Source organism: Balaenoptera acutorostrata, chromosome 11 (genome assembly GCF_949987535.1).
Source record: "Balaenoptera acutorostrata chromosome 11, mBalAcu1.1, whole genome shotgun sequence".
NCBI lineage: Eukaryota > Metazoa > Chordata > Mammalia > Artiodactyla > Balaenopteridae > Balaenoptera > Balaenoptera acutorostrata.
In genome coordinates, this window is record NC_080074.1 from 97,523,098 (window position 1) to 97,549,289 (window position 26,192).

Consider the following 26,192-nt stretch of genomic DNA (forward strand, 5'->3'; position numbering starts at 1 on the left):
TAATCCAGTGCAGAAGACTCATTTTTATGATACAATGTAGTAGGTATAATGTCTCTATACAGGGTGATATGGAACATCCTTATGAGGAAAGGCATCCAAATACAGTCTCGTGGTGGCCCAGGGAGGGTTAGCAAATGCTTCCTGGAGAAAATGAAGGAATGGATTTGCAAAAATGGGCTAGAATTAGTTGGATTAGGGGAAACGGGGGAAAGAGGACCGACAGATAAGAATAGTCCAAGTGAAGAAAATGTTATGAGGCTCAGAATTACAAGGTTACATAATACATTTGGGGAAGTGCAAATAGTTTGGAATGGAGAGGAGGTGGTCTCTAGTGTCTCCATCTGTAAGAGGAAACTCCTTTAGCCCTAAAATTTGTGAGTTTCAATGTAGGGGGAAGAAGGTAAAAGAGAATAACTCATTTTAATCCAGAGTAGAGTAGTGAAGCATGTGATAATAGATAGCTCCAATTTTCCCTTGAAGCTGAAAATATGTCTGATAAACTCATTCATTTATTTGTTCATCAAAGGTCTATTAAACCCCTACTTTACATCAGGCTACGTGCTGGGTGCTCGGGAGCCAGAAATTTGTAAGACTCTAATTGGATAGTATTTTTAAAACTTGTTTTGTGTCTTAAACACCTACTATGGAACATACTTCACTTACTAAAAAACCTCATTCTGAACAGTATCAATTTCAGAAAAACTATCAGTGGCTGCTTTGAAAGCAGAGCAAGTTTTCAGCTTAGCTGAGGGCAGCACATAATTGTGGACATAAGTGAATACAGCACTAAATACAGCACTGTTCTAAGCGCTTGATATAAATTAACTTATATGATCCTCACAGAAATCTTATACTCTTACTTACTGTTTATTTTAACCATAAACATACTCTTTTGACAGTTATCTTTCCGCACATTTATTTTACCAACCACTAATCATTACCGCAAAAAATAACAAAGGCCTAGAAACCTCGAGAAGTAGAGGTGGGGTCACTGAGATAGTTGAGGGTGACAGGAATAGTTGTTTTCTGCCAAATGGAAGTTTTTCAAACTGCCGAAGAATTCTCCAAGAGAAGTGAGTCAAAAAGCAGATACGGCTGTCTCTCCGCAGGCTAGTGGATACAGCAGTAAACTCAGGAGTCTCTTTGAGCTCTGTCTACCAACACAAACAGCCACATTGGCCTAAAGGTAGGCTTGAAACAATGTCATTGTCAGGCCATCTCAAGTGAAGTTTGAAAAATAAATAGTACTGGAAACCAAAGAGTAAGCACATGCCCCATTTATCATTTCACCCTCAGGAGGTCAACAAACATCTGTCACACACTTTCGCTCAAGTGGCCGGCAGAGGCAGGGTGATGACTTCTGTTCTAAGCATTTGAATGGAAAATTACCACTCGTCTTTCGAGACTTCCTTACACACTCAATGGAGACCTGAAAACATGGATGCCGAGGGCCATGCTACTAGATTCTATGCGCCAGAGATTTCAAGGCCTCTCCTGATGCCTCTTGATTTGCAGGAATAATGGTTTTGCAGATTTTGATGGTCCATCTGCCTTGTCCATTTTTGTTTTCTCCCGTAGTCTGTGCTAAGACTGATGTACACAAGACCAGAGTTGGACCATGAGTATTCCAGATTACAAATCCTCTGATGTTTCAGTCTACTTCTTCATGTGATATCCCAAGTACTTTTTCCTAGAGGGGGGGAAAAAGAGAAATAGATTCTTAAAATTCCAAGTTTGATTCACTGTTGAAGTGAAAACATATGCCTGTTAACTCTGCTTTCTTATCCCAGGCATGACCCAAGGCTTGGAGACCATGTTAAGATTGGGGGAGGGTTTGGAAAGGTGACTGGCATCCTCGGTATGCCTGAAAGGAAAACTTTATCAGCTAAGGACTTATGTTACACACCCAGGGCTAACCGACTAGATGGGAAAAGTCTTTGATTCTATGGTTAAATTCGAAGAGTAGATACTGAAAGGATGACTATGGAGGTTGCAAACCTCTCCTTTCAAAGTGCTGTAGAAGGGGTGAGGTTGCAGGACCACAGGGTAACGATGTGAATGGTGCTTCAAGTGAAGCAAAAAGGCCAAGGAATAAATTAAAATCAAATGGTGGCTTGTTCGGCATGCTTTGTGGATAGAGTCGCTATTCATTCATTTGATCGACTCATTATTCTACAAGTATTGGCTGAACATCTATGACGTATGTAAAAGTAATGGAAGCTATGAGAGAGAAAAAGGGGCATGAAATACGTAATTCTGCCCTCACAGATTTGCAGTTCCATTGGGAAGATAAGATGCACTCCTATGAAGTGTGGACGACTAAGATAGTTAGGAACCCTGAGCTCCTGGAAAACGTGTGCCTAGGAATAGTTTTTCTCCTTCCGCACCACACTACAAGGACCCTCCAGAGAGCCACTAAAATCCCTGGAGCAATGGAAGGCTTGCCACCCAGATTCATCTCTTTCCTGTTCAGGGAGACTGAGCACCCGTCTCAATCCACATCTCCTCCACACTTTCATAGTTCGTATCAACTCATAAATATTCTTTCAGTAGCATCCTTTATTTTTTGCAACTCTGTCTCTGCAACTTTGGAAAAAATTAGTCCTTTCCCTCTTATTCTTTTTCTTCCCTCCTAATTTCTAGCTACGTGCTCCAAATTAAACCTAACTGTGGCCAAGACTTAAGATTGGAAAGTACTGGAAAAGTAACTTACTGGAAAAGTAAACTAATAAATTTTGAATTGAAAATACAAGTGCTAAAGGACTAGTGCCACAAAATTCTAAAGCCTTTGAAAATTCCCTTTATTATTTCTACCCCCAAAAAATACATCTGTTTTCTCTGATTGGAACTGTTTTTCTCTCTAGCACTAGCAGCCAAATTAAAAACTAATAAAACTTTTTGTATTCTCTTTTCTTTCCTCTTTTTATTTGCTTACTAGAATTAGAACCACTGTTTTTCATAACGGATTTTTTTTTTGAAATATACCATAAAACTCGCCTCTTAAAGTACATAATTCAGTGGCTTTTAGTATATTCACGAAGTTGTGCAACCATCACTTCTATGTGATTTTAGAACATTTTCATCACCACAAAAAGAACCTCTGTGTCCATTAGCAGTCACACCCCATTCTCTCTCCCCAAAGCCCTAGGAAACCACTGTCTCTATGAATTTGTCTATTTGTCTGGACATTTCATATAAATGGAATCATACAATATATGGCCCTTCTGTCTGATTTCTTTCACTGTGCCTAATGTTTTCAAGGTTCATCCACCTGTCCATACTTCATTCCTTTTTATGGCTAAATATTATTCTACTGTATGGATATTCCACATTGGGTTTTTCCATTCATTATTCATCATGGATAAACTTCTTTGTTGTTTCCACTTTTGGGCCATTATGACTAATGATGCTGCTATGAACATTCATGTACAAGTTTTTATGTGAACACTTGTTTTCAGTTTTCTTGGGTATAGACCTTTTGGGGAACTGCCAAATTGTTTTCCAAAGGGGCCGGACCATTTTAGAGTGCAGCCAGCAATGTATAAGGATTCAAATTTCTCCACATCCTCACTGACACTTGTCTTTTTTATTTTAGCCATGCTGGTGGGTATCTCATTGTTGTTTTGATTTGCGTTTCCCTAATGTTGAAATGAAGATGGCAAGCAAGGATCCTTTCATGTGCTCATTGGCCATTTGTATATCTTTGAAGAAATGTCTATTCAAATCGATTGCCCATTTTAAAAATTGTGGGGTTTTTTGTCTTTTATTGTTGACTTGTAAGAATTTATTACATATTCTGAATACAAGTCCCTTATCAGATATATAATTTGCAAATATTTTTTCCCATTCTCTGGGTTGTTTCTTTACCTTCTTGATGGTATCCTTTGAAGCAGAAATATTTTTAATTTTGATGTAGTCCAGTTTATTTTTTCTTCTGTCGCTTGTGCTTTTGGTGTAGAAACACAGTTTTTCATAGAACACTTTTGGCATTTCAGCTACATTAATTAACTAAATAGACTTTTGAGAACAGGCCTGTAAGCCCAATTGATACTTATAATCTCGCTGGAAAAATATATTAACAAGACCAACAATGATGGTAATTTCCTGTATATAATCATAATGCAAACGTGAAGTGTTGTAAAAGGTCAGAGGCTGGTAAGAGTCTTGAGCTGGAGTAGTCAGGAAGGGCTCTGGGGCAGAAGAGGGACTTGAGGGGGTCCTGGAAGAAAGAGCAATTAAAGCTGAAGTGATGTCGAGGATTCTGTCCTCCTCTTAGCATGAGTTAAGGCAGCTTGAATTTAGAACACCTAAGAGCCCTTGTTCAGATTAGCCACTTAAGGGCTATCATATCTGGTGCAAAAGTGGAAAATAGGAAAGAAGTCTGGGTAGCTTAATGGGTAGCCACTGGAGACCATGGCGGGCACTTCATCCCCTTAGGCATGATCAGCTGTACTTTCCATCTGGTAGCCAAGACACTAAGCCTGTTTGGAGGCCCCAGGGCCATGCCCAGAGCAGACTCAAACCTCCTCCTGGCCCCTGGACCACTCTAGTGGAAAGAGGACTAATGATAGTGTATGGCCTCCTAGGAAGGGCTTGAACAGACAAACATGCCCTAGGCCTACAGTAAGTCCCCTACATACGAACCTTCAAGTTGCGAACTTTAAAAGATGCAAACGTGCATCTGGTTCCAGCAAGGAACCAGAACCTGTGCCATCAATGTCGGGCATGAGTGAAAGTGCAGCTTGCCCTCCATCTCCTATTGCTGACCATCCTTCAGCTCTACCTCCTCTCCCTCCTCCAGTCAGTAACTCTTCTTGCCTTTTCACTCGATGGCAGCCCCTGTGTGCCAGCTGTTATACTGTATTACTGTACTTTTCAAGGTACTGTACTGTAAGACTCAAAATGCTTTCTTGATTTTTTGTGTCATGTATTATTTGTGTGAAAAGTATTATAAACCTTTTACAGTACAGTACTATACAGCTGATTGTGTTAGCTGGGTATCTAGGCTAACTTTGTTGGACTTATGAACAAATCGGACTTACGAACACGCTCTCAGAACTCGTTCGTAGGGGACTTAACTGTAGTGAGATTTAGAGTTCTGGATGGGATAAAGCATTTTGAAAAGGTTACTGTTATGAAGCCATTCGAACATGGCAGTTTTAAGGAAATCTCAAGGGAAAAGGATGGGAGAGGGGCTGAGGTGAGGAATCGGGGTAGAGAGGTCTGTTTTGCCTGATAGCAGGTAATTAAAAATAGATGAAAATTTAACTGCTCTTCAGTTATCAAAGTGTCCCTGTCACAATGGCTGGGTCCATTCAGCAATGACAAAATGTCATAAGCCCTGAACCTCTGCGTGAGAATTACACCCACACCCCATCAGCATCTGAGAGAATAAGGAACTATCTGCCTCTCCTCGTCTCACTGCTAGATTTCCGTTGCCTGCAAAATTTGTGAAAACAGAAATTCTGTCTATCCAAACATTTTATATCAACATCTCTTCATTTCCTGTTACATCCGACCAGTCCCTCTCCCCCCACATACCCTTTGGGAGCTCAGTAAATATTTATTGATAATGAAGATAATCACTAAAAAATATGTTCCCATCAATGGGATAAATCTCTTGCCACTCAAGTGTCCGAAATCCATGAGAACTGCTTCAAAGATGTGTTCCCTTCACTTAAAAAAACAAAAAACAAACCAAAAAAACCCCTTTCCATCCCATCTCCTCTGAGTTCTGGGAAGATTTATTTTTAAATAGGATGCACTTACCCAGCCACCGTGCTGCTGGATCCAGGGCGAGAAGTTCTCCTTCAGGTACTTGGTTCCAAAGCCCAGCACCCTGTTCATGGGGTGGTTGTCGATACCTGTGAGCTTGGCCATGACATCTATTGCAAGAGCAGCCTTAAAGCCCTGAGCTTTGACCTCTGATTCTCCCCTGGTGTCCACACCGCTTAGGAACTGGTCTGTGATGGTCTTGAAAACAGGGTAGGACAGCCCATCCTGGAAGCTGTTCATCAAAGCCTTGTCTCTCTTCAACTGTGTGCAAGAGGAGAAGCACTCAGTACAGCAGCCTAGCCCGGGCAGGCAAGCTCTACCACTCAACACTGGGCAACCGAAACACCCAATGGAAAACCCTCAATTCTGGTCTCAATCGTGGTACCATGTCCTGCAGGACCGGATTGGGCATGGACCTTCTCTGTGAATTCCTTTCATGGGGACAAATACAAACTGAACAGCCCATTCATTCGACATTCAACAAATGTTTCCTGAGCGCTGAGTACCCGACAGGTGGTACTGTGGGCGATTAAGACTTAGCCCCTCAGTCAAAGGGCTCACAGTCTACTGACGGTTGTAACCCAGTGCAAAGTGCTCTGTTAGAGGTTGTGTAATGGGCAGAATCTGAAGCCTGGAAATCACTGTCTTGGCTCAAACTCTCCTGCTTCACCTCTTACTAGCTGTGCAATCTTGGAGAACTTACTTAACCTCTCGGTTTCAGTTTTGTCATCTCTAAACTGGGATGACAGTACCTGTACTACAGGGTAATTGAGTAAAACACTTTGTGTTGTGCTCAACGTGGCGGAAAGTGCTCTCAAAGTGTTAGCATTTGTCCAGGATGCTTCAAGATGCAAGACGCTTTTTTTTTTTTTTTTTTTTTTTTGGGCCATGCCGCAAGGCATGCGGGATCTTGGTTCCCCGACCAGGGATCGAACCCATGCCCCCTGCAGTGGAAACGCAGAGTCCTAACCACTGGACCACCAGGGAAGTCCCTGCCTCTGCTTGTGAAAAATCAGGGCTTGTGTCATAAAGCATACATCATCCTCATCTAAGGCCCTCCTTGCAATGTCTGTAAAGTGATGGTTGTCGTGTGAAAACAGAAATTTCTCAGTGATCAGGGGCTACATGTTTATTTGAAAATCAACTAGTTCTGTCCTTGAGGAATGATAAGCTGAGCAGGTTTTCAACCAAGATTGTTTCTAAAAGGGGCACTCTGGGGATGAGTCAGATGCTACATAAAGATTTTTAGTGGAGCCGTGTCCTTTATCTGAGCCCAGCCCACCTCCTCCCAACTTCCAGGAGACACGGGGGCCTATTTGAATTATAAGTCTGAAGCAGGAACATCCTCGACACCAAGAATGGATTCCTCTTAGTCATGACTCAGTGGAAGAAGGTAGACTTGAAACCTCCAGTGGGCGGCTGGAATCCAGGACCATGCCAGAACAGTGAAAGAATCAAATGCCGGAAAGAAAGCCCTTCCACAGGGTACCCACTCTGCCCCCCTGCCCCTTGGGGCTGCACCTGGCTTTCTGGCATCTCAGGGAGGTGCAGGAGGAGCCCGCAGGTGATGAGTGGCTTGGCAGACACTCTGCAGACATGGCAGGTCCCCTCCTCACGTCACTGTGCCACTCTGTGGGGAACTTACACCCACAGAGCACAAGTAGAGCTTCTGTGTGCTCCCACCAGAGTCCGCTACTGGGGGACCACATAAAGAGAACCACCACCATGTTTTCTACAGAAATAATGTAAATGATTGCCCCCAAATCATCAAGAGAGTGCGTCAGGCAAAGTGAGGTTTTTAAAGTGGTAATTTGTGGGGTGAAAAGGAAAGCATCTCTCTTCATAACCAGAAGGGTCAACCTTCATGCCACGCCCCCGTCCCTGGCCTCCCTGACCTACTGCAAGTCCCTGCCCGGGGGGAGGCCGGGAAGGAGACTGCCGTGAGAGCCACGGCCACTTTGAGCTGTAAGGAATCCTTGAGCACACCTGTCAGATCCTTCCTAGTTCAAGTACTGAACTGTGGGCTGGTTAGTGGCATCTACTTGGAATTCTTCTAGAGACAGGAAGATCTTTTCTTCACAAGGCAGCTCTTGGCTTCGATGGACAGCCATGAGTGCTAGAAAGTTCATTCTTAAAGTGGGGAGAAATCAATTGCCCTGTAACTCCTATCTATTGACATTAGTTCTGGAGAAACACAGGCATGTCCTTAAACCATGTGCCCTCTTCTGTTTTCTGCTTCCTCTGCACCCCTGTCCTCCCCGTACTGTGGCCCTGAAGCTCCCATACCCCCTTCTCTTTGGTCGGATACCCCTGGTTTTCTCAGTGTCTCTCTTTCTGCACCACCTCATCTGCCCTTCCCCGTGCTGGTCACCATCCTCTGGGCACACCTGTGACAAAGGCGTCGAGGAGCCACGGAGCATGCTGAGACTGGGGTGGCTGGCTGGCCAGTGTGTGCTGTTTCCCCCTCCTGCAGAGCCCTCACAGACCTGACTTCCTCCCCATGGATCCTGGCCAAACAGGGGAATGGGTCCACAGGCCAGCCCCTGATGGACAGACGCTGGACACTACGCAGCCGTCAGTGGGTGGCAGACACGGACAAGATCCCTTGAGAAGCCCTGACTACAGGGGGGGCCTGCTCACTACCTCTTTACCTGAAGGCAACTCCTACACGTTCCTGATGGGAATGACTGGTCCCAACTTCTAAATGGCAGGAAACTCAAGAGTTCTCCGAGTTAACACTAACCTGCCCCCTGGCTGAATTGCTGAGAGAGAACAGTCCGGCCTTTCTAGGGGGGAGATTTCAGACAAGACTCCAGACTTGGAGCAGCTGTGGGACACAGATATCCAGGCTGCAGGGCAAATGCAAGAGTCTAAACTTCCCTGAGGATCAGTTACATGGGGAGCTAGATTCATAATTCTATTCAGCAAATTTTAATTTATTGGTGTCTTTTTCCTGCAAAAACAAAGTTACTTTTTTCATTTCCAAAAATTCCAAGGAGGCTCCAGAAGGTTTACTTATGTTTTCCAAAGTGATTCATTTTTGAGATGCTGCCAGCATGAAGAGTTTTGAGTCCAAGGGAAATAAAATTTAGGACTAAGTGGAAACCAGAACTTTGCAAAGGAGTACAAACAGCAGTACAGTTCCATTCCTGGGTACCAGCGCGCGGGCACAGAAAGAAAACTCGTGAGTTCAAGAAGCTCCCTACCTCTCTTTCCAACTGATCCCCCGAATATTTCAGCAGCTCAACGATTCTGGCTATTATTTGGTCTTCTCCATCTGCCAGGGGAAAATTCCAGTTATTTCTTTTAAGAAAAAACAATCTTAAATGTTTCCAGGGACAATGCTTGTAGCCTGGTTAGGGATTGAGGAAGACATGCCCTTCGTAATTCTCAGCAAAGTAAATCTTACCTTGCCTCTTCTGATCAGGCCCAAACCATTCCAGACACCCTCTCCCACGGTCCCCTCCTTTCCTCTCTTTCTTCCCCCAGCACTCCCACAGTTCTCACCATGAAACTCATCACTTTATTTACTGTAAAAATGTTGTTGAAGATACATGAGCTTATCTCTAAAGATATTTAGGAGCAGTTTCTCTCGGTCTTTGGGTTTGTCCTGACAGATGGTGCTTTTTCCATGTAGACACCATAAATCCCTACTGGATCGTCTTACCCCTTTGTGTTAGCTGCTAGGAAGTGTAGAGCCAAACTGTGGCCTCCTAAGAGGTGGGTATAGCCTTCCTGCATTGGGGGAATTAAACTCATTCCTAAACCCACCTGTTTTCCTACTGTTTTCTTTTTACAGTATCTTTCAAATTTGATCTATCTTACTAAAATGTGTACTTTGTGTGCTGTGTCTTTGCAACAGGGTGGAGTGTAAGTAAATGAAATGAATAAGGTCTCCCACCCCAAAGGCGAACATGGCAGATGGGGAGAGAGAGGTGGCTGCAGTTGGTGTGTGTGTTGGAACGGGGAAGGTGGAGTCTGCTTTTTCTTGTCTCAAGATGTGCTAACGTGAAACAGTAGGAAAACGGTCATTGCTGTAGCGCGGAATCCAAGCAGAGACGGCACTTTTTCCTTATGGTGCGGTCTCTGAAGTCATGGAGTCCTCACGTTTGTCCCAGAGGGAGAGGGGAGGAGAGGCCAGGAAATTCATCCCACAAGGTCAAGTGAAGGGCAAGGTGGTAGGAAGTCTGAGACCCAAGTCACCTGGGAAAAGAAGGACTCCATGCCTCCACTGCCCATGTGTAGTTTTTATCTGACGCTGCCGCCTCTCTCCAGGAAAGTTGCTAGAACAGCAGCCTGAATTTCTCATGCGCACAAAGGATGAGAGCCTGAGCTTTTGCTTGGTTTAGGGGTATTGCTTTACGAGGCCCAGACACACATGAGATAGCAATAAAGCGGGAACACTTTGTTTTTTGCTATCAGAGGGGTCCTCCTTCCCCAGCGCCTTGCTCTCTAAGCCCCTTTGGTAGTTTGTGGTCCCAGCAGCACAGCACGGGGTGGACAGACTCACCGCTTTGCTTCTGGGGTTGGGAGACACCACCTTGGCAGATAAATCTTATGCCTTCTGTTCTGGCGTACTGCAAACTCAGGAGCCAGCTCGGCCCCTCATCATCCACTGGAGTTTGGGAAAGAGAACCACGGGCAGGACAGTCATTAATGAGGGAATGGCCGGACTGAACTTCTCTTCCTGTGGCACTTGGTCCTGCTTCCCTCAACTCTAGAATTCCTGCAAGTGGGATGCGATCCACAGTCCTAGCTATTGCTATAGTTTGGTGACAACTGACCCAGTCTGATCACTACTTCTCAGTTCTGCTTCACGTTTTGCCCCAGGCCTGGTACCTGACAACCCCCTGCTTTTTCACAGGAGCCCAAGGCAGTATCATAAATGCCCGGGCGACGCTCCACCTATATACCCTGTGCTCTTGCTCGAGTACACTGGTCCTTGGCCATCGCTAACGTTGTGAAATCGAACATGCATTTCCCCCTGTGGACAAGGTTGAGTGCACGCTTTGTACTTCCTCCTGCCCCTCAGTAGGAGACTTTTCTTTGGACTTAGCAGTGAGTTTGGCCTGTTGCTTCCAGCTGCTGGCACACTCGGCTTGGCTTGGGCTGGTCTCTCAAGCTAAAGGTCAGTGCCTCCAGCATGTTGCTGTCGTGCCCTGAGGCCAGGTGAGCAGAGATTCCTAAGTTGCAGAGCCCTGAGCTGAATAAGTACATAAATGCTGTAGACCTCTGCCTGGCAGACAGGCAGCCCCGTGCAAACACTCAGAAGGGAAGTTTACCTCTCTTCCCACTTGTAGCTCTAGGCTGGAAGCCCTGGTTCTGGAGACCCTGGCATGTCACAATCCTTCTGGACTTGAAGCTTCCTCCCGGGCTGTGGAGATCTGGCGGCGGCCAGGAATAAACGATTTCAGCAACTCGGTTGGCAATGGAAACAACTTTGGGGTCCACGGCTGAAACAAGACAAAATGGTGCTGACAGGCCCTTCCCAGAACTTCGTCTAGCTCATTGGTATGCACAGTTGCCCGAAATGAAAACACCAGCCTGGAGCGAAAGGAAACGGCCGGGAGTGTGCGTGGAGGGGAGTCCATTCTTCCGAAAGCGCTGGCAGTTGCCTGGCAGAGGCTGGGATGGAGGAGGAGCGCACACAGGAATGATTGCCACCTCGAAACAATTGCCCCTCTGCACCCTCTTTTTGAAGTCTTGCAAAATTAGGGTCCCCTTGCCCCTTTGCAAGGGAGGAAACACAAAAGGGAGTGCTTAGTTCTTTGCTTGAGGGAATGCTCATTATGCTTTTATTTTTATTCTTTTTTTTTTTGGACATCCTTTATATCTTGGAGAGCTGGCCCCTATGTACATAGGAGGGCATTCAGCAGTGTGACAAGCCTTTGGGGGTTGTCACGGAGGAAAGAGAAATATCCCTGCTCTCAGGCCATATTCATGACTCATTATCAAGTGAACACTGAACTCCCCTTGCTTGCATGGTCACGTGTCTTCTCTCTCCTCCACGTCTAGTGGGAAACATGCGAAAAATGCTGATAGGTAAACAAGGATGCATAAAGTCTAACCCATGACCTTCAACAGTTTATAATCCAGGAAAAGCCTTATGTCATGAATTTGCACACGCAACTAGAGGATAAAGCATTTGGGGACATGAAGGTTTAAATGGCACTGGCCCCCTGAATGTCATAGCCTGTGAAGGACAAGTCGACTTTGCCCCTGGTAGGGGATGGGGTCGGGTTGGGAGGGCAGGCAGTACTGCTGAGTTATTTGGGAGTAAAATTTATATTGTTAATCCATCACTAAGTTCTTAACTTTTAGAAGCTTGTACAAGTTCTGCCTTTGATACGGAGCAGTCGTATCATGCAATGTTTAAGAACAACAGTATTTAATTCATAAGACTTGACGAAAGTAACAGAATGGGGTTTTGGCCAGAAGGTTGGTGTGCCCAGGGGAACGCCCGGACCTTGTCAATCAGGATAGATAAGAGAGGCAAGGCCTGGGTCCGAGGAGGGATTGTGTCACATGAAAAGCAGGGTTTGACCTCCTAAGGAGCTGCCAAGGTGATTCCTGATCCTCTCTCCCTGGATTCGCGCATCACGTGGAGCTCTGGTCCTTTCCCTTCACCCCCCTGGGCATTCACTGAAAGGCCATGGGAACTGACGCTCTGTCCACAATGCCTTCCTTTAAAAAAAGGCATAATGGCTTCCTTAAAAAGCCACATTTTTCATGATGCTCCATCCATAGGGTTCAAAAACAGATCAGGAGTGGATTAGAGAGAGAAGAATTGGAGAGGTCAAGGAGAGAAGGATCAGTGCTTTTCCTTCCCATTTTAATAACCCTACCAATAGTACTTTCCACTTTTAAATCACCTTACTGCAGCCCAACCGGCTTCCTCGTGAATACTGGCCACCCACGGAAGGAGGTGGCAAGAGGCTGGATCCCAGAACCAGTGGGAGCCTTCCCTTGTGTCCGCCGGAGACGGGAGAGGAAAGCTTCCACGTGCTTTCCTCTCTGCAACCTTGTGCAGCCTGCAGGGTGATTAACACGCTCTCTTCCACGGAAGTCACACTGCGCCCACCTTGCCCTCAAAGGAGGCAGATGAGGGCCCCCGAGGTTGTCCCTCCCCATCCCCCAGCCCCCACCATGTGGCAGGGCAATCACAAGACCCCCAGCAGACGTGGAGGTACCCAAGCTGACTAACCTATGTGTATCTGTTTCTGCGGATTGGAGGGATGCAGGTGAAATATGTGCAGGAAAAACTATAAGCAACCTCATTTTGACTCAGATGAATTAGCTCTAGTTAAGATTCCCATTCTAATACCTTAATTTTAAAAACTGGAAAAAAAAAATTCCCTTCTCATCAGAGTTGGTCCCATCTGATAGGCAAGGGAACGTTGGATGGGCGTGGAGAGAGAACAGAAAGGCTGCCCATCCTTTTGAGTTTATTCTGGGGGCTCATTGTGGGATTAAGGAGGGCAGGAGAGAGCGGGGTTGGGAAGGCATTGGGCTTGAGGCATTTGTTTTAAAGAGAAGAGGCAGGGCGTTTGGGAGAGAGTTCCATATGGTCGAGACTGCTATTTCCTACCCAGTATCCATTTTCTTTTTCTTCCTTAGTAACAGATCCCTGAAACGCCAGGGGAAGCTGACAACACTACATTTCCCAGCCTCGTCTGCAGTAAAGAGTAGCCACTGAGATGTAAGAAGTTGGGTACAGTTTTAAGAAAGCTCTCTGAAAGGGAGCTGAATTATCTAGGAAGGAGATACCCTTTTGTCCTTCCCTTGCTTCCTCTTTCTTCCTGCTTGGAATGTAGACATGATGGCTGGAATCCCAACAGCCACCTTGGGTTTTAAGGTGACTTTGAGGTTGGAAGCAACTAGCTGAGGGATGGCAGAATAGGAATCCTTAAAGACTGTGGAACTGGTAGATCAAGCCTGGGCTGCCAAACTGTGGTTTTCTTTTATGGGAGAGAAAAATAATCTCTATGTTATTGAAGTTGTAGCGAATCATAGCTGTGGAGAAAAAAAGATTCACAAAAAAACCCGGGTTGGTGTTACTAAAATTGGTATGGACATTCATTTTTCTACATTTCAAGCCCTCTCACTATGAGACTTTGGTCTTGGAACATAACCTCATAGTTCTCACTCCAGCCTGGTGTCTGAGTCCTGGAAATGGCAGCGCAGGCTAAATTGCGACCTTTAGTTAAAAGAACCCAGGGGATGCCAACTGCTGAGCTCTGATTTACATGTGGCAAAATAGAAATAGAACGTGAGTCCCTCTTGGGTCACACCCAACATAAAACCAACTAACTACCCACATAATTAACTAAACAAGAAAGCAAGGAGAGAGGAAGGTGAGAAGGGAGGAACAACGGTACTTAAATCCTTAAAGCTAAGCTTCCTTAGGAGGTAACCATTTCTACTTTTGTAGGGATATCTATATATCTACACAGACATCTGGAAATTTTAGAAAATAAAAAAGGTCAAATGACACTTCAGTAATATTGAAATACAGAACGTCATTTTTCTCAGGGAAGCCAGAAGGTTAAAGTCTGTAAAATCTTCTGTTTCCTGGCAAACTCCAAAGAACAGGACAAGCAGAAAAGCCTATTGAGGTGCCCCCAAACTGTTCTGTTTGCTCCAGAGCTCAGATACCACCCCCAGTAGAAGAAGCCTGCTGTAACCCTGGGGGAAGGAGGAGTTCCCCAGGTAATCCCGACCCTAACTTCCTCTCTCCTAAAATTCTGTAAGTCTAATAGGAGATGGAAGTTTCCTTGATCACAGTGAATGATCTAAAGCTGTCATTGTGCGGGCTGATTCTCTAAGTAAGCCAGCCATCACAATGTTTAAAAATTGAGACATTACTGCCACCTGTTGACTAATTAGTGACAAGTTACACAGGCCAATCAGCCCAGCAGGAGGGGGGTTTCTTTTAAAATCTGGGCATTGGGCACAAGGTATTGTTGGAGGGGAAGAAGATGGTTATGCCAGGGTTTGTGGATGAAGGGCAATTCTGATAAGGCCTTTCATGAAAATGTTTGTTCAATACAGTGTGTTTTGTACCACTGAAGGAAGATTTTGTCAAAATGCTTCTTGGTTGTTTTTTGAGTGGCTTGTACTTTGAAAAGTATTTTTGTGTACAGCTGTCTGATCTTTCCATCCACCTTCAGAGGCCAGTGTACAGATGGAAACACAGAGGCCCAGAGAGGGGAGTCGACTTCCCTCAGGAAGAAGAGCAGCCTGAGCCCAGCTGGGGCTATTTATCTTATATTGGTCTCTGGCACTGAGGATTAGGAATTTGGGCAGCAAGTTTGATTATAGACGGTGGAGCCAGAAAACCAGTCCCGTCACCCTTCACGGCCATCCTCTTCCTTTCTTCTCAGTCTTGAGAAAAGCAGGGCAATTAGAATTGAGTATTAATAGGTTGGGAAGCTGAGGTTCAAAGAGTGCCCTGCCTAAGGCCCCATTACCAGCTGGGAGGAGGTGAGCCCCCAGGCGCACAAAGAAGGGAAAGACATGGCTGTGGAAGAGAAAGAATCCCCAAAAGCCTACCTTCACGCTCTAAGCGCTGTTCCACGTTGGAGAGGGACCTCGGCCATTGCGGACCGTGAGGACCCCTCTGAGGTCCCACCGTACTTCGCCCCTCCAAACGGAACTCCGGAGGCGAGCTCTGAGAGCCCTCCTCCTTCTCTGCTACTCCAAAGAGTGTTCTCCAAGACGACTTTTTCTTGGCAACGTTTATGACCTTCTCCCTGGATTGGGAATTTCTGCAAGTGCACGGCCCCTGTGTCCATGCTTCGTTTGCCGGCCAACTCTCCGGTCCTTTCTGGGACAAACTTCTTGTTCTGGGGAGCTTTCGTGAGAAGACAGCAGAGGTGTTCTTGAAGACGTGGTGTTTGACGTAGAACTCCAGGATTTTGAATTCCATGCTGTCTGGGTCATCATCATCCAGGGGGATCTCCTCCAGGTCGCAGGCGCTAGTGGTGCACATGGCAGGGCTGCAACGACAAAGTCCACACGCGTCCATCTACCTACTCTTTGTAGGTCGGGAGAGATGGGGTGAAACTCAATAAGCATTTATTCAGCACCTATTCTCTTTGTGCTGGGGGGCAGGGGGTCATCCGAGATGGAAAAGCCAGGGTTGGTTCTGAAAGTTCCGTCTTACAGAGATGAGGCTTGTACATAGATAACTCCAGACAAAGAGGGCAAGATAGGAGCTCGAACAGAGATGCAGGAGCCAGCGCGGGAGGTGGGGAGGAAAGACAGCCGCGAACAGAGGGCGAGTGCAGGCTCCTTGAAGGAAAGAAGGTGTTTGGATGGGTGACTGGCTACCGGGCCTTAGAACAGGCTGGGCAGAGGGCAGGCTCTGGGTGAATTTAGGATGCGTTTGAAGAGTGGAGAGAGATCTGGTGGAGCATAAGCCTGTGCTTTGTGGAGAGCTGGGGCTAAGGATGTGGAGGGACCACGGTGAAGTGGCAGTCAGGGCCAGGCGATGGGGGCCTTGGAAGGTCAGGCTGAAAGCTTTGCATTTTCTCATGTCGGTAGATCAGTACATTTCAGAAGGGGCCCTAGACTGTGGAGGGCAGTTAAAAGTCTTCTCGGGAGAGAGTAGCTGGGCAAGGGGAGAGGCGAGCTCAGGGGAGGGAACTGTCTGGGGTCCCTGGCCCTCCCCGGCCTCTCTCCATTCTTCCTTTACTCACTGCTTTAGCTTGGAAAGGTTTGCTTCTATTCCTTGCCATATTTAGCATTCCATGTAAGATTTTATCTGAAGAAAAAATATCCTGCTTTTTTTTTTTTTTTTTTTTTTACAAGTTTGAAGTGCACTGATGGAGGCAATGGAGAGCTTTGCAAAGTCTGGAGCGGGAGAGTGGTGTGACCACAGACATGTTTTAGAAAGATCAATACAAGCACTAAAACGACGGGGATGAAAGTTACATCTTTATTTCCATATGAATAACCAGATAGATGTAATTAACTGATTGTGTTCAATTTAAACGTTCATGAAATAATTCCTTAAATGGTTGTCTGCTAGGAAATCATTTCTTTCTGATCTACTTTGCTTTCTTTGGTTGTATCTTAAGGACTATGGTTTCCTTTTTTGTCCCAGATGCCAGAGAGCCCAGATCTACCAACTGTCATTGGATTAAAATTTCACAGACAGTGCGTGTGCTGGAAACCAGCTTGGGCTTCTCAGTTGAACAGTCCTGAGTTCAAATGCTGGCCATACCACCGACTAGCTGTGTGACCTGGGGCAAGTTACTTCACCTCTCTGAACCTGAGCTTCCTTTAGGTAAATTGAAAATAATAATAGTCATCTTGCAGGGGTATTGTGAGGGTACAATGTAATGCATGAGAAGCCCCAACACAGAACCTGGCTCAAAAACGGTAGCTATTTTTATTTTTAGTACAACTGTCATCCCAGGCCCTCTGACTCTGTCCTTGATTGGCTCTTAATCATGGACCCTTCCCTTAATGGTCCAACTTTAAGAGTGTCTTTTGGCATGTGAGCTGGTGTGATAATAAATAGCTGTAGTGATATTAATGGGATCTGCTGGCATGTCTCTCCTTTTCTTTCCACTGTCCCCTCTCACACCAGGACCAACTGATAAAGAATTGGGACATGACCGCAGATGGGGTTTGAGGCAGTGTGACGTGGTTCAGATCAATTCGACTGTGTGTCTGGAGGCCGATGGTCCAGGGTTGGCTCAGTTTATAACGTGCAAAGTGCTTGGGCAAGTCTCTCAATTCTTTTGGTCCTGTGATTTCACAGCGAATGTTCTCTAACTTTCCCCTCTGATTCTATTACTATTTGAAGGAGGTGTGAGGGCTGAGACATCTCCCCTGCAGGCCTGCCGATGCTTCCTGTTTCCATTGTTGTCGCCTATCTTTTTTTTGGAAGAGCCTCACACTGGATGATAGGAAGCTGTTCATCCAGGAAGCGCTCTGTGGCCAGGCCTCGAGAAAGCAGTTCTGATGGAAGTGATGCCAGGAGGGAGATGCAGGGGCTGTGCCAGAACATCAGGTGCAGATGGAGGCGGCAGAAGTGACCTGCCAGGGTGGCCAAGGGCAGGGCTGCAAAACCTGGGACACCTACTGCACACACAGATGTACCTGCACGACTCCAAAGCCCCACAGACCTGCCTCGGGTAACTGAGCGTGAGCAGTGCTTGAGGGGCGTGGTGTAGACTGGGGGTCACCACCACTGGGCCCTCCTCCCTCCCTTTCGTCACACGCCTGTCCTATTCCGGGGCTTGGACTATCTTCCTTCCCTCACCTACTCCCGATGTCACGCGCCCATTATGCACTGCAGGGAACCTTCAGCTGTCTGGAATCACTTCAGCATCTCCGCCCTCACCTCGCTCTGCCTGCGCCCCCCTCCTCGCCCCATCCTCACAGGTCAACCATTCTTCCCCTCTTGGTGCCCAGTTTCAGTCACACCCATGACGATCCTTCCCAGGTCTTCCAGTTTATCTAGACTTCATTCTCTTTTCCACAATGGAATGTAAGTGCCGCGAGGACAGGCATGTTCGCGTGCTGTTTTTTCTCTGCTGGGTGCCCAGCTCCTACAGTAATGCCTGGGGCAGAAAGGCACTTGGCAATGAACTGTGAACTTTTTCCTATTCTGAGACAGACTGTCTGGGTTCCAATCCTGGCTCTGCCGTTAGCAGTTATGTGACATACTCTCCAGGCTTCAGTTTCCTCATGTTTAAAACAGGGACAAAGGGACTTCCCTGTCAGTCCAGTGGTTAAGATTTCGCCTTCCAATGCAGGGGGTACAGGTTCGATCCCTGGTCAGGGAGCTAAGATCCCACATGCCTCGTGGCCAAAAAAACCAAAACATAGAAACAACAGAAGCAATATTGTAGCAAATTCAATAAAGACTTTGAAAATGGTCCACATCAAAAAAAATCTTTAAAAAAAAAATAATAAAATGGGGATGAGAATAGTACCTGTTTCCTTCTGTTACAAAGATTAAATGAGTTAATATCTGTAAAGCATTTAGAATAGCATTTAAGTGTTTGAACAAGTATTTGATTTAAAAAAAATATTTATGAAACCCACTTAGGGCCACACTGTTCTAGAGAAGCTGCAAGGGGTTTTCGGGTGGCGGAACGGGGAGAGTGTAGCATGTGGGGTGAAAAGGCAGTGGAAGAGCTGCTTTTCGTACTTATTGGCAAGGGCGCTGAGGCAGATCATGTAGCCTCCAGCGAGGTGTAGTTTTTCCATTTACAAGATGCGATTCGTATTGTTTGAACTCGCTAACCATAGAAGGATTAAATTACAAGCTGTGAAAATCCCTTGCAAACTATACTCCAAGTGTTGGTCTGTACAGAATAGTGGTTAATGGGCTGGACTCTTGAGACAGCTAACCTAGTTCAAATCCTGGGTCATCGGCTTACTAGCTGTGTGACTGGCTACATACCTTAATTTATTTCTGCCTCCATTTTTTTCATCTGTAAAATGGGGTAAAACAAAACAAAACAAAACAATGACCCTGGCAGGAGATCAGCCGAGATGGTGGAGTAGAAAGACCCTGAGGTCACCTCCTCTCACGGGCACACCAAAATCACAACTATTTGCCAAACAACCATCGATAAAAAAGACCAGAACCTACCAGAAAAGATCTTCTACAACCAAAGATAGAAAGAAGGAACCACAGGAAAACGAGCCGGAGGAGCAAAGTTGCGATGAAGTCAAGTCCCATACCCCTGGGTGGGTGACCCACAAACGGGAGAATAATTACAGCTGCAGAGGTTCTTCAAAGGAGGGAGAGGTCTGGGGCAAACAGAGATTTTGCTCTTAAAGGGCACGCACAAAGTCTCACACGCTCTGGGACCCAGAGCAGAAGCTGGCATCTGAAAGGAGCCTGGGTCAGACGTACCTACTGACTTTGGAGAGTCTCCTGGAGAGGCAGGAGGCACCTGTCGCTCACCCTGGGGACATGGACACTGGTGGCAGCCATTCTTGGGAGTTCCTTCTACTATCTGGATGCTGGTGCTGGCCCACCCCATTCTGGAATCCTCCCTCTAGCTTATTAGCCTCGGGGATTAGCCCCGCAGCGGCCCAGAACCCTGTAGGCGCCAGGGCTAGGACACCTCAGGCCAAGCAACTAAGTGGGCATACACACAGCGCCACCCATCAGCAGACAGGCTGCCTTAAGACCCCCTGAGTCCACAGCTGCCCCTGGACACAGCCCTGCCCACCAGAGGGCCCAGGACCCCGCCCCATACACCAGTGCGCAGGCACTAGACCCAGGACCCCCAGGGCTCTCCAGCCAGAGACCCCACAACCCCCTGGGCCCTGACCCCACCCTCCAGCGAGCCTGCTCTAAGCTCAGGACCAGCCGCAACACAACCACAGCCCTGCAGCCTGTGGACACAGCCCACCCACTAGCAGGCCAGCACCAGCCCTGGAACTAGCTGGGCCCTGGCCCTACCCACTAACAGGCCAATGCAAGCTTTGGGACACCCTGGACCCTGCAGCCAACTGTGTCAGGAACTGGGCCCATCCACCAGGTCTAGGACCCCTGGGCCCTACAACCAGACGCCAGGACTTGACTCTGCCCACCAGTAGGCCGGCACTAGCCCCAGGACATTGTTTCACCCACCAACGGGAAGGCAATAGCCCCAGGGTCTCCTGGACCCTGACTCCATCCTCCAGTAATTCAGCCTTAGCCCTGCCCCCTCCCCACCCCGGGGTTCTGCGGTCAGCCACCTTGCGACCTGGCCCCGCCAACCAGCAGCTGGCAGCCTCCGCATAAGGCAGGGCCTGGCATCCAGCCGGACCAGGGGCCAACCAAGCCTACAAGACCACCCACAGTAGTCAGCCCACACAACAGAAGGGCCCATGCAACCCACACAGGGGGCACCCCTGGAGCATACAGCTCTAGCGATGAAAAGGGAGTGCACTGATGGGATGCGGAGGACGTCTCCTTCACAAGGTCACTTCTCCAAGATCAGGAAATGTAACCAACCCACCAGATACAGAGAAATAAAAACAGCAGGTCAGGCAAACTGAGGCAACAGAGGAACATGTTCCAAACAAAGGAATGACAAAATCCCAGAAGAATCGAGTGACGTGGAGATAGGCAATCTACCCAAGAAAGAGTTCAGGGTAATGATCATGAAGATGATTAAAGAACTCGGAGAAGAATGAATGGAGAGTGAGAAGTCAGAAGTTTTTAACAAAGAGTTAGAAAATATAAAGACCCAAACAGAGATGAAGAATACGATAATTGAAATGAAAAATACACTAGAAGGAACCAACAGTAGACTAGATGATACAGAGGAATGGATCAGCGAGCTGGAAGACAAGAGTAGTGGAAATCACTGATGCTGAACAGAAGAAAAGAAAAAAGAATGAAAAGAAATGAGCACAGTTTAAGAGACCTCTGGGATAGCATCAAGCACACAAATATTTTCATTATAGGGGTCCCAGATGGAGAAGAGAGAGAGAAAGGGGCTGAGAACGTATTTGAAGGCATAACAGCTGAAAACTTCCCTACTCTGGGAAAGGAAACAGACATCCTAGTCCAGGAAGTGCAGAGAGTCCCATACAGGATTAACAGCTCATTTCAACTCAATATCAAAAAAACAAACAACCCAATTAAAAAGTGGACAGAAGACCTGAATAGACATTTTTCCAAAGAAGAAATACAGATGGCCAACAGGCACAGGAAAAGATGCTCAACATCGTTATCATGAGAGAAATGCAAATCAAAACCACAATGAGACATGACCTCTTACCTGTCAGAGTGGCTATCTTCAAAAAGTCTACAAATAACATAAGTTGGCAAGGATGTCAAGAAAAGGGAACTCTCATACACTGTTGGTGTGAATGTAAATTGGTGCAACCACTGTGGAAAACAGTATGGAGGTTTCTCAAAAAAACTAAAAATAGATCTACCATATGACCCAGCAATTGCCTTGCTGGGTATATATCTGAAAAAACCAAAAACACTAATTCAAAAAGACACATGCACCACAATGTTCATAGCAGCATTATTTACAATTGCCAAGATATGGAAGCAAACTAAGTGTCCATCAACAGATGAATGGATAAAGAAGATGTGGCATGTGTAGTACGTACACACACACACACACACACACACACACACACACAATGGAATACTACTCAGTCACAAGAAAGGATGAAATTTGGCCATTTGCAACAGCATGGAGGATATTATACTAATTGAAATAAGTCAGACAGAGACAGACAAATAGTGTATGATACCGCTTATATGTGGAATCTTAAAGATGCAACAAACTAATGAATATAACAAAAAAGGAACAGACTCACAAATATAGAGAAGAAACTAGTGGCTACCAGTGGGGAGGGGAAAAGGGGAAGGGGCAAGATTGGGGTAGGGGATTAAGAGGTACAAACTATTAGATATAAAATAAATAAGCTACAAGGATATATTGTACAGCACAAGGAATATAGCCAGTATTTTATAATAGCTATAACTGGAGTATAACCTTTAAAAATTGTGAATAACTATGTTATATATCTGAAGCTTATGTAATATTATACATCAACTATACCTCAATAAAAATTTTTTTAAAAACCCATAAAACAGGGCTTCCCTGGTGGTGCAGTGGTTGAGAATCTGCCTGCCAATGCAGGGGACACGGGTTCGAGCCCTGGTCTGGGAAGATCCCACATGCCGCGGAGCGGCTGGGCCCGTGAGCCACAACTACTGAGCCTGCGCGTCTGGAGCCTGTGCTCCGCAACAGGAGAGGCCACGGCAGTGAGAGGCCCGCGCACCGCGATGAAGTGGCCCCCGCTTGCCGCAACTGGAGAAAGCCCTCGCACAGAAACGAAGACCCAACACAGCCAAAAAAAAAAAAAAAAAAAAAAGCATTAAAAAAAAACCCCATAAAACAACCCCCCCCCATCACATAGGTATGTGGGCAAAAAAATAATTAGCACGTGTAAATAACTTAAAATAGTGCATGGTAGATGTTAAATGTTCAATAAATAGTAGCGTCTTTATTCATTAAAATTGGGGACTTCTCTGGTATTCCAGCGGTTAATACTGTGCGCCTCCACTGCAGGGGGCTTGGGTTGATCCCTGGTTGGGGAACTAAGATCCTGCATGCCATCCTGCGGCACAGCCAAAAAAACAAAAAACAAAAAAACCAACTATTTTAATAGGTTGCCTTTTTTGTAAGCTTTAATATGTTTATAAAAGAAAATTCATCAAAAGCAGCAATTAAGAAAACTAATGACATGCAAATATTTGGTTTAGCACAAAATTCACACTTGTTTCCTGTAGTTTCCTATAGTCATATATATATACGACTATAGTAAACATATATATATGTCAAATATATATATGACTACAGGAAACTATATATATAGAGAGAGAATGTGTGTATGGGTGTGTGTGCATAAAGTATACATACTTGTAAGATATGAAGCCTGGGACTTGGCTGGCTTTCCCAGCACCTCGTATAATGCCTGACACCTGATAAGCTCTCGGGAAATATTTGATGAATGAAAGAAACATGATATAGAGCTGCCAGATAAAATATGGGACAGCTAGTCAATTTGAACGTCAGGTAAATAACAAATAACTTTTTAGTATAAGTGTGTCCCAAGTATTGTATGGGACATGCTTACACTAAAACACAGTATCTGTTGTTTATCTGAAATTCATACCGAACAGGGCCTCTTGTATTTTTATGCGTATCTGGCAACTCGGTGAATAAAAGGCGCTGCTCAGAAAAACTGAGACCTCAGGTTCTTGGAAGTGAGGAAAGTGGACCCAGGGTGGAGCCTGAGAGACCTGAGTCACGCGAGAGAAAGAGCGGGTCACGCGAGAGAAAGAGCGGATCACGCGAGAGAAAGAGCGGGACACGCGGTCGGGACTCGGGCGCCGCCGACTCGGCACGGAAGTGGCCGAGCTCAGGCCGAGAGCAGCGCCGGAAGGCGCCGGGAGGGCATTTAGGCGGGTTTTAATTCCGAGCATCCTTTGGAGTTGGGCAGCTCAGGGCGCCCGGTAGGCAGGAGGTCCCCGCGGGTCCTCCAGGAGCCGTGCCCTTGGTAGCGGGGGTGCCCTCTCCCAGCCACAGGACTACGCTCCGGAGAAACCGTGTCAGTTAAAGCCAACCCAACCAACCCAACCTTTCTAATGCAGTGTGAAGACTTCAAAATTGTGTGTGTATGGACGTGTGTCTGTGTGTGTGTGTGTGTGTGGCGCTGCTCTTGGAGAGAGAGGAAGGGCCCGACTTCTTTAAGAAACGAGTTTGCTAATTGCTGATTCAGGAGCAACATCCGAAAAGGGGGGAAAGCAGAGGTCAAGATGGAGCACAGAGCCCGTCCACTTCGGGAAAGAAGAGATTTTTGCCGTCTCCCAGGCTAGAAAGGAGCTGAGGGCACAACCAGGAGGCAAGGCCAAGGGCAAGAGAGAAGCAGAGGGCAGGGCAGTGCTCAGGCAGCCCCCGGGACCGAGGGGACCTTGACCAGCCCCGGCGAGCGCTTGCAGCTGCGTCAAAGGATGAGTTCAGACACTTTCAAGGCACTTAACAAGCGTAGGGTGTTTTTCCTACTCATCCTCACTGGGAATGACGGGAGAGCTGTTAAATTGATAATGAAGTCTTATTTGAAAGCAGCAGTGAGTTACTTTATTACCACTGCAGCCCTTACTGCTCTCAGCTGTTCGGGTTCAAAGTAGAAGCAGCCCATCTTCTGGGTTAATGGAAATGTACAGGTAAGTTTTTTGCCTATGTTGATGGAAATGAAGCCCTGGGTGAGGCCCCAGAATGTAGGTTCAGAGCCTGGAGTGGAAAATTAGCTCCAGAATAAGCCCTGTGAGGCTTGTTGTAATCCAGTGACTCAGGGCACACAGCCCTACCCTTTGGATCCAGTATTTACATATCCTCTTGCATATCTACAACAAACTCTCACAGACCTACTCCCCGAAAGCAAGTTTACACAGTGTTTTTTGTTGGCCTCTCTTCCCTCTCCAAGGGTTCCTTCCCCCCAACCCCCTAAATGGCCGAAGTCCTCCGAGACCCCGGCGGCTAGTCTCCGGGGAGCATCGCAGAGCAACGCTGCTTGGCTTGCGGAGCCGCGTCTGACCTCCAAGATCACAGGACACACTTTAGGGATTTTTCTAGTTCTGGATTCATTGGTCGAGGTTAGATTTTCCTTCCCTTCCTGTGGCAGGTCACGGAGCAAACAGCCCTCATGCATGCACAGAGGCTGTGGCCACCAGGGCCCCAGGAAGCTGGACGGAACTCTGCCCTGGACGGAACTCTGCTCTGGTCTGTCCCAGGGGTGAGGGGCGTGGAGGACCCCTTAGCAACAGGCTCTGCAGAGAGCTGACTTCCATCACTCTGGACACACAGACAAGGCCCGAGTGTAAGATATGGGTGAGGACACCCATCCCAGAGGGATGTTCCCAGGCCAGATTATGAGCTGAGTTTTGTCTGGTTGCCTTGGGCCTCTCCTTCTGCACCCTCTGCCCCTTTACGCCCTTCAGAGGCGGGTCCACCCTTCCCTTTCCTTCCCTGAACTTCACCTTACGGTGTCTTCATCCCTCCTCCCCTGTGATCTTTAATCCTAAGGGTGAAATGAGGAATGAGGTAAAATGTCTTAAATTCCTACAATAGAAGCTAAACAGAGAGAGCCTCAGGTCTTATTAATTAAACAGAAAGACTCAGGCTCTGATGATTATAGAACAGAGCAGGCAGGGAACGCAGGAGGGAGCCTCCTGGGGGGGTTATTCCCCATTTCACCTGCGCCCTGTGCTCAAGGAAGTCTCTGGGGGGTCTGCTGGGACTAGATCTTGTGCCCAAGTTCCCACAGGTACTCAGGGCTCAAAGCCAGGGACTCCTGTCCTCAGCCCATTTCTGCTCTGGGGGAGGGAGCTGGCATTTCCATGGGCTTCTGTCACACTATCACATACCTTGCAACATATTCAATGACACAGACCTGCATAATGTTAACAATGATTCGGCCAGTTATGTATTCTTAACTGAACTCTCCCGAACCTTCTGGAGCAAAGGAGAAATGAAAGGGAAACCTAAATACTTCTCCGTTTTCTGGAAACCCCTAATAAACTAGATGCTAGCTTTCAGTTTTAGATTCTTAGTTTTGCCTCCTGAGACTTACATGATCAGAACGTGTAAATAAATGCAATAAACGTTAGGTTTACTAACCCCCAGTTAGATTGCCTCATGAGCAAAACCAGGACTGAAGTCCCCTGTGCCCTGCTGGGAAGGCTGAACATGAAGACTGGTGTCTCCTAGTGTTACCTGGTCTCCAAGCTGTCAGCAGTTTCTCCTGCTTCAGGTCAGGTGGCAGTAGGGATATTTCTATACCTGAGTCTCTCTCCACGAAACTTAAGAGGAAACTTTGGCCAAGTCTTCTTGGCTCCTCATTTTGGAAGGCTCTTGTGATGTAAG

General features: G+C 46.6%; 1 protein-coding gene across 2 annotated transcripts; it reads right to left on the bottom strand.

Moving 5' to 3' along the window:
* Positions 1–1,160: 1,160 nt before the first annotated feature.
* BCL2L14 (BCL2 like 14) lies at positions 1,161–26,192 on the bottom strand. 2 transcript variants are annotated; one of them, XM_007196061.2, is made up of 7 exons: positions 26,109–26,192; positions 15,328–15,773; positions 11,058–11,228; positions 10,286–10,390; positions 8,982–9,052; positions 5,770–6,036; positions 1,161–1,690 (listed from the first exon to the last, which is right to left on the bottom strand). In XM_007196061.2, the coding sequence occupies exons 2-7, from the start codon at positions 15,764–15,766 to the stop codon at positions 1,652–1,654; spliced, it is 1,092 nt and encodes a 363-aa protein (XP_007196123.2). In that variant the 5' UTR covers positions 15,767–15,773; positions 26,109–26,192; the 3' UTR covers positions 1,161–1,651. The 2 variants fall into 2 exon arrangements, with proteins under 2 accessions (XP_007196123.2, XP_057413060.1); XM_057557077.1 differs by having other exon boundaries at positions 26,043–26,181.

Bases quoted from the DNA above. Each gene is read 5' to 3' on its own strand.
- BCL2L14 (XM_007196061.2), bottom strand. From the start codon at position 15,766: ATGTGCACCACTAGCGCCTGCGACCTGGAGGAGATCCCCCTGGATGAT. The intron at 11,229-15,327 runs GTAGGCTTTTGG...GTCTTGTTTCAG, and splicing joins ACAGCGCTTAGAGCGTGAAG to CCGTGGACCCCAAAGTTGTT. The intron at 6,037-8,981 runs GTAGGGAGCTTC...TCTTGCACACAG, and splicing joins GGGATCAGTTGGAAAGAGAG to TTGAAGAGAGACAAGGCTTT.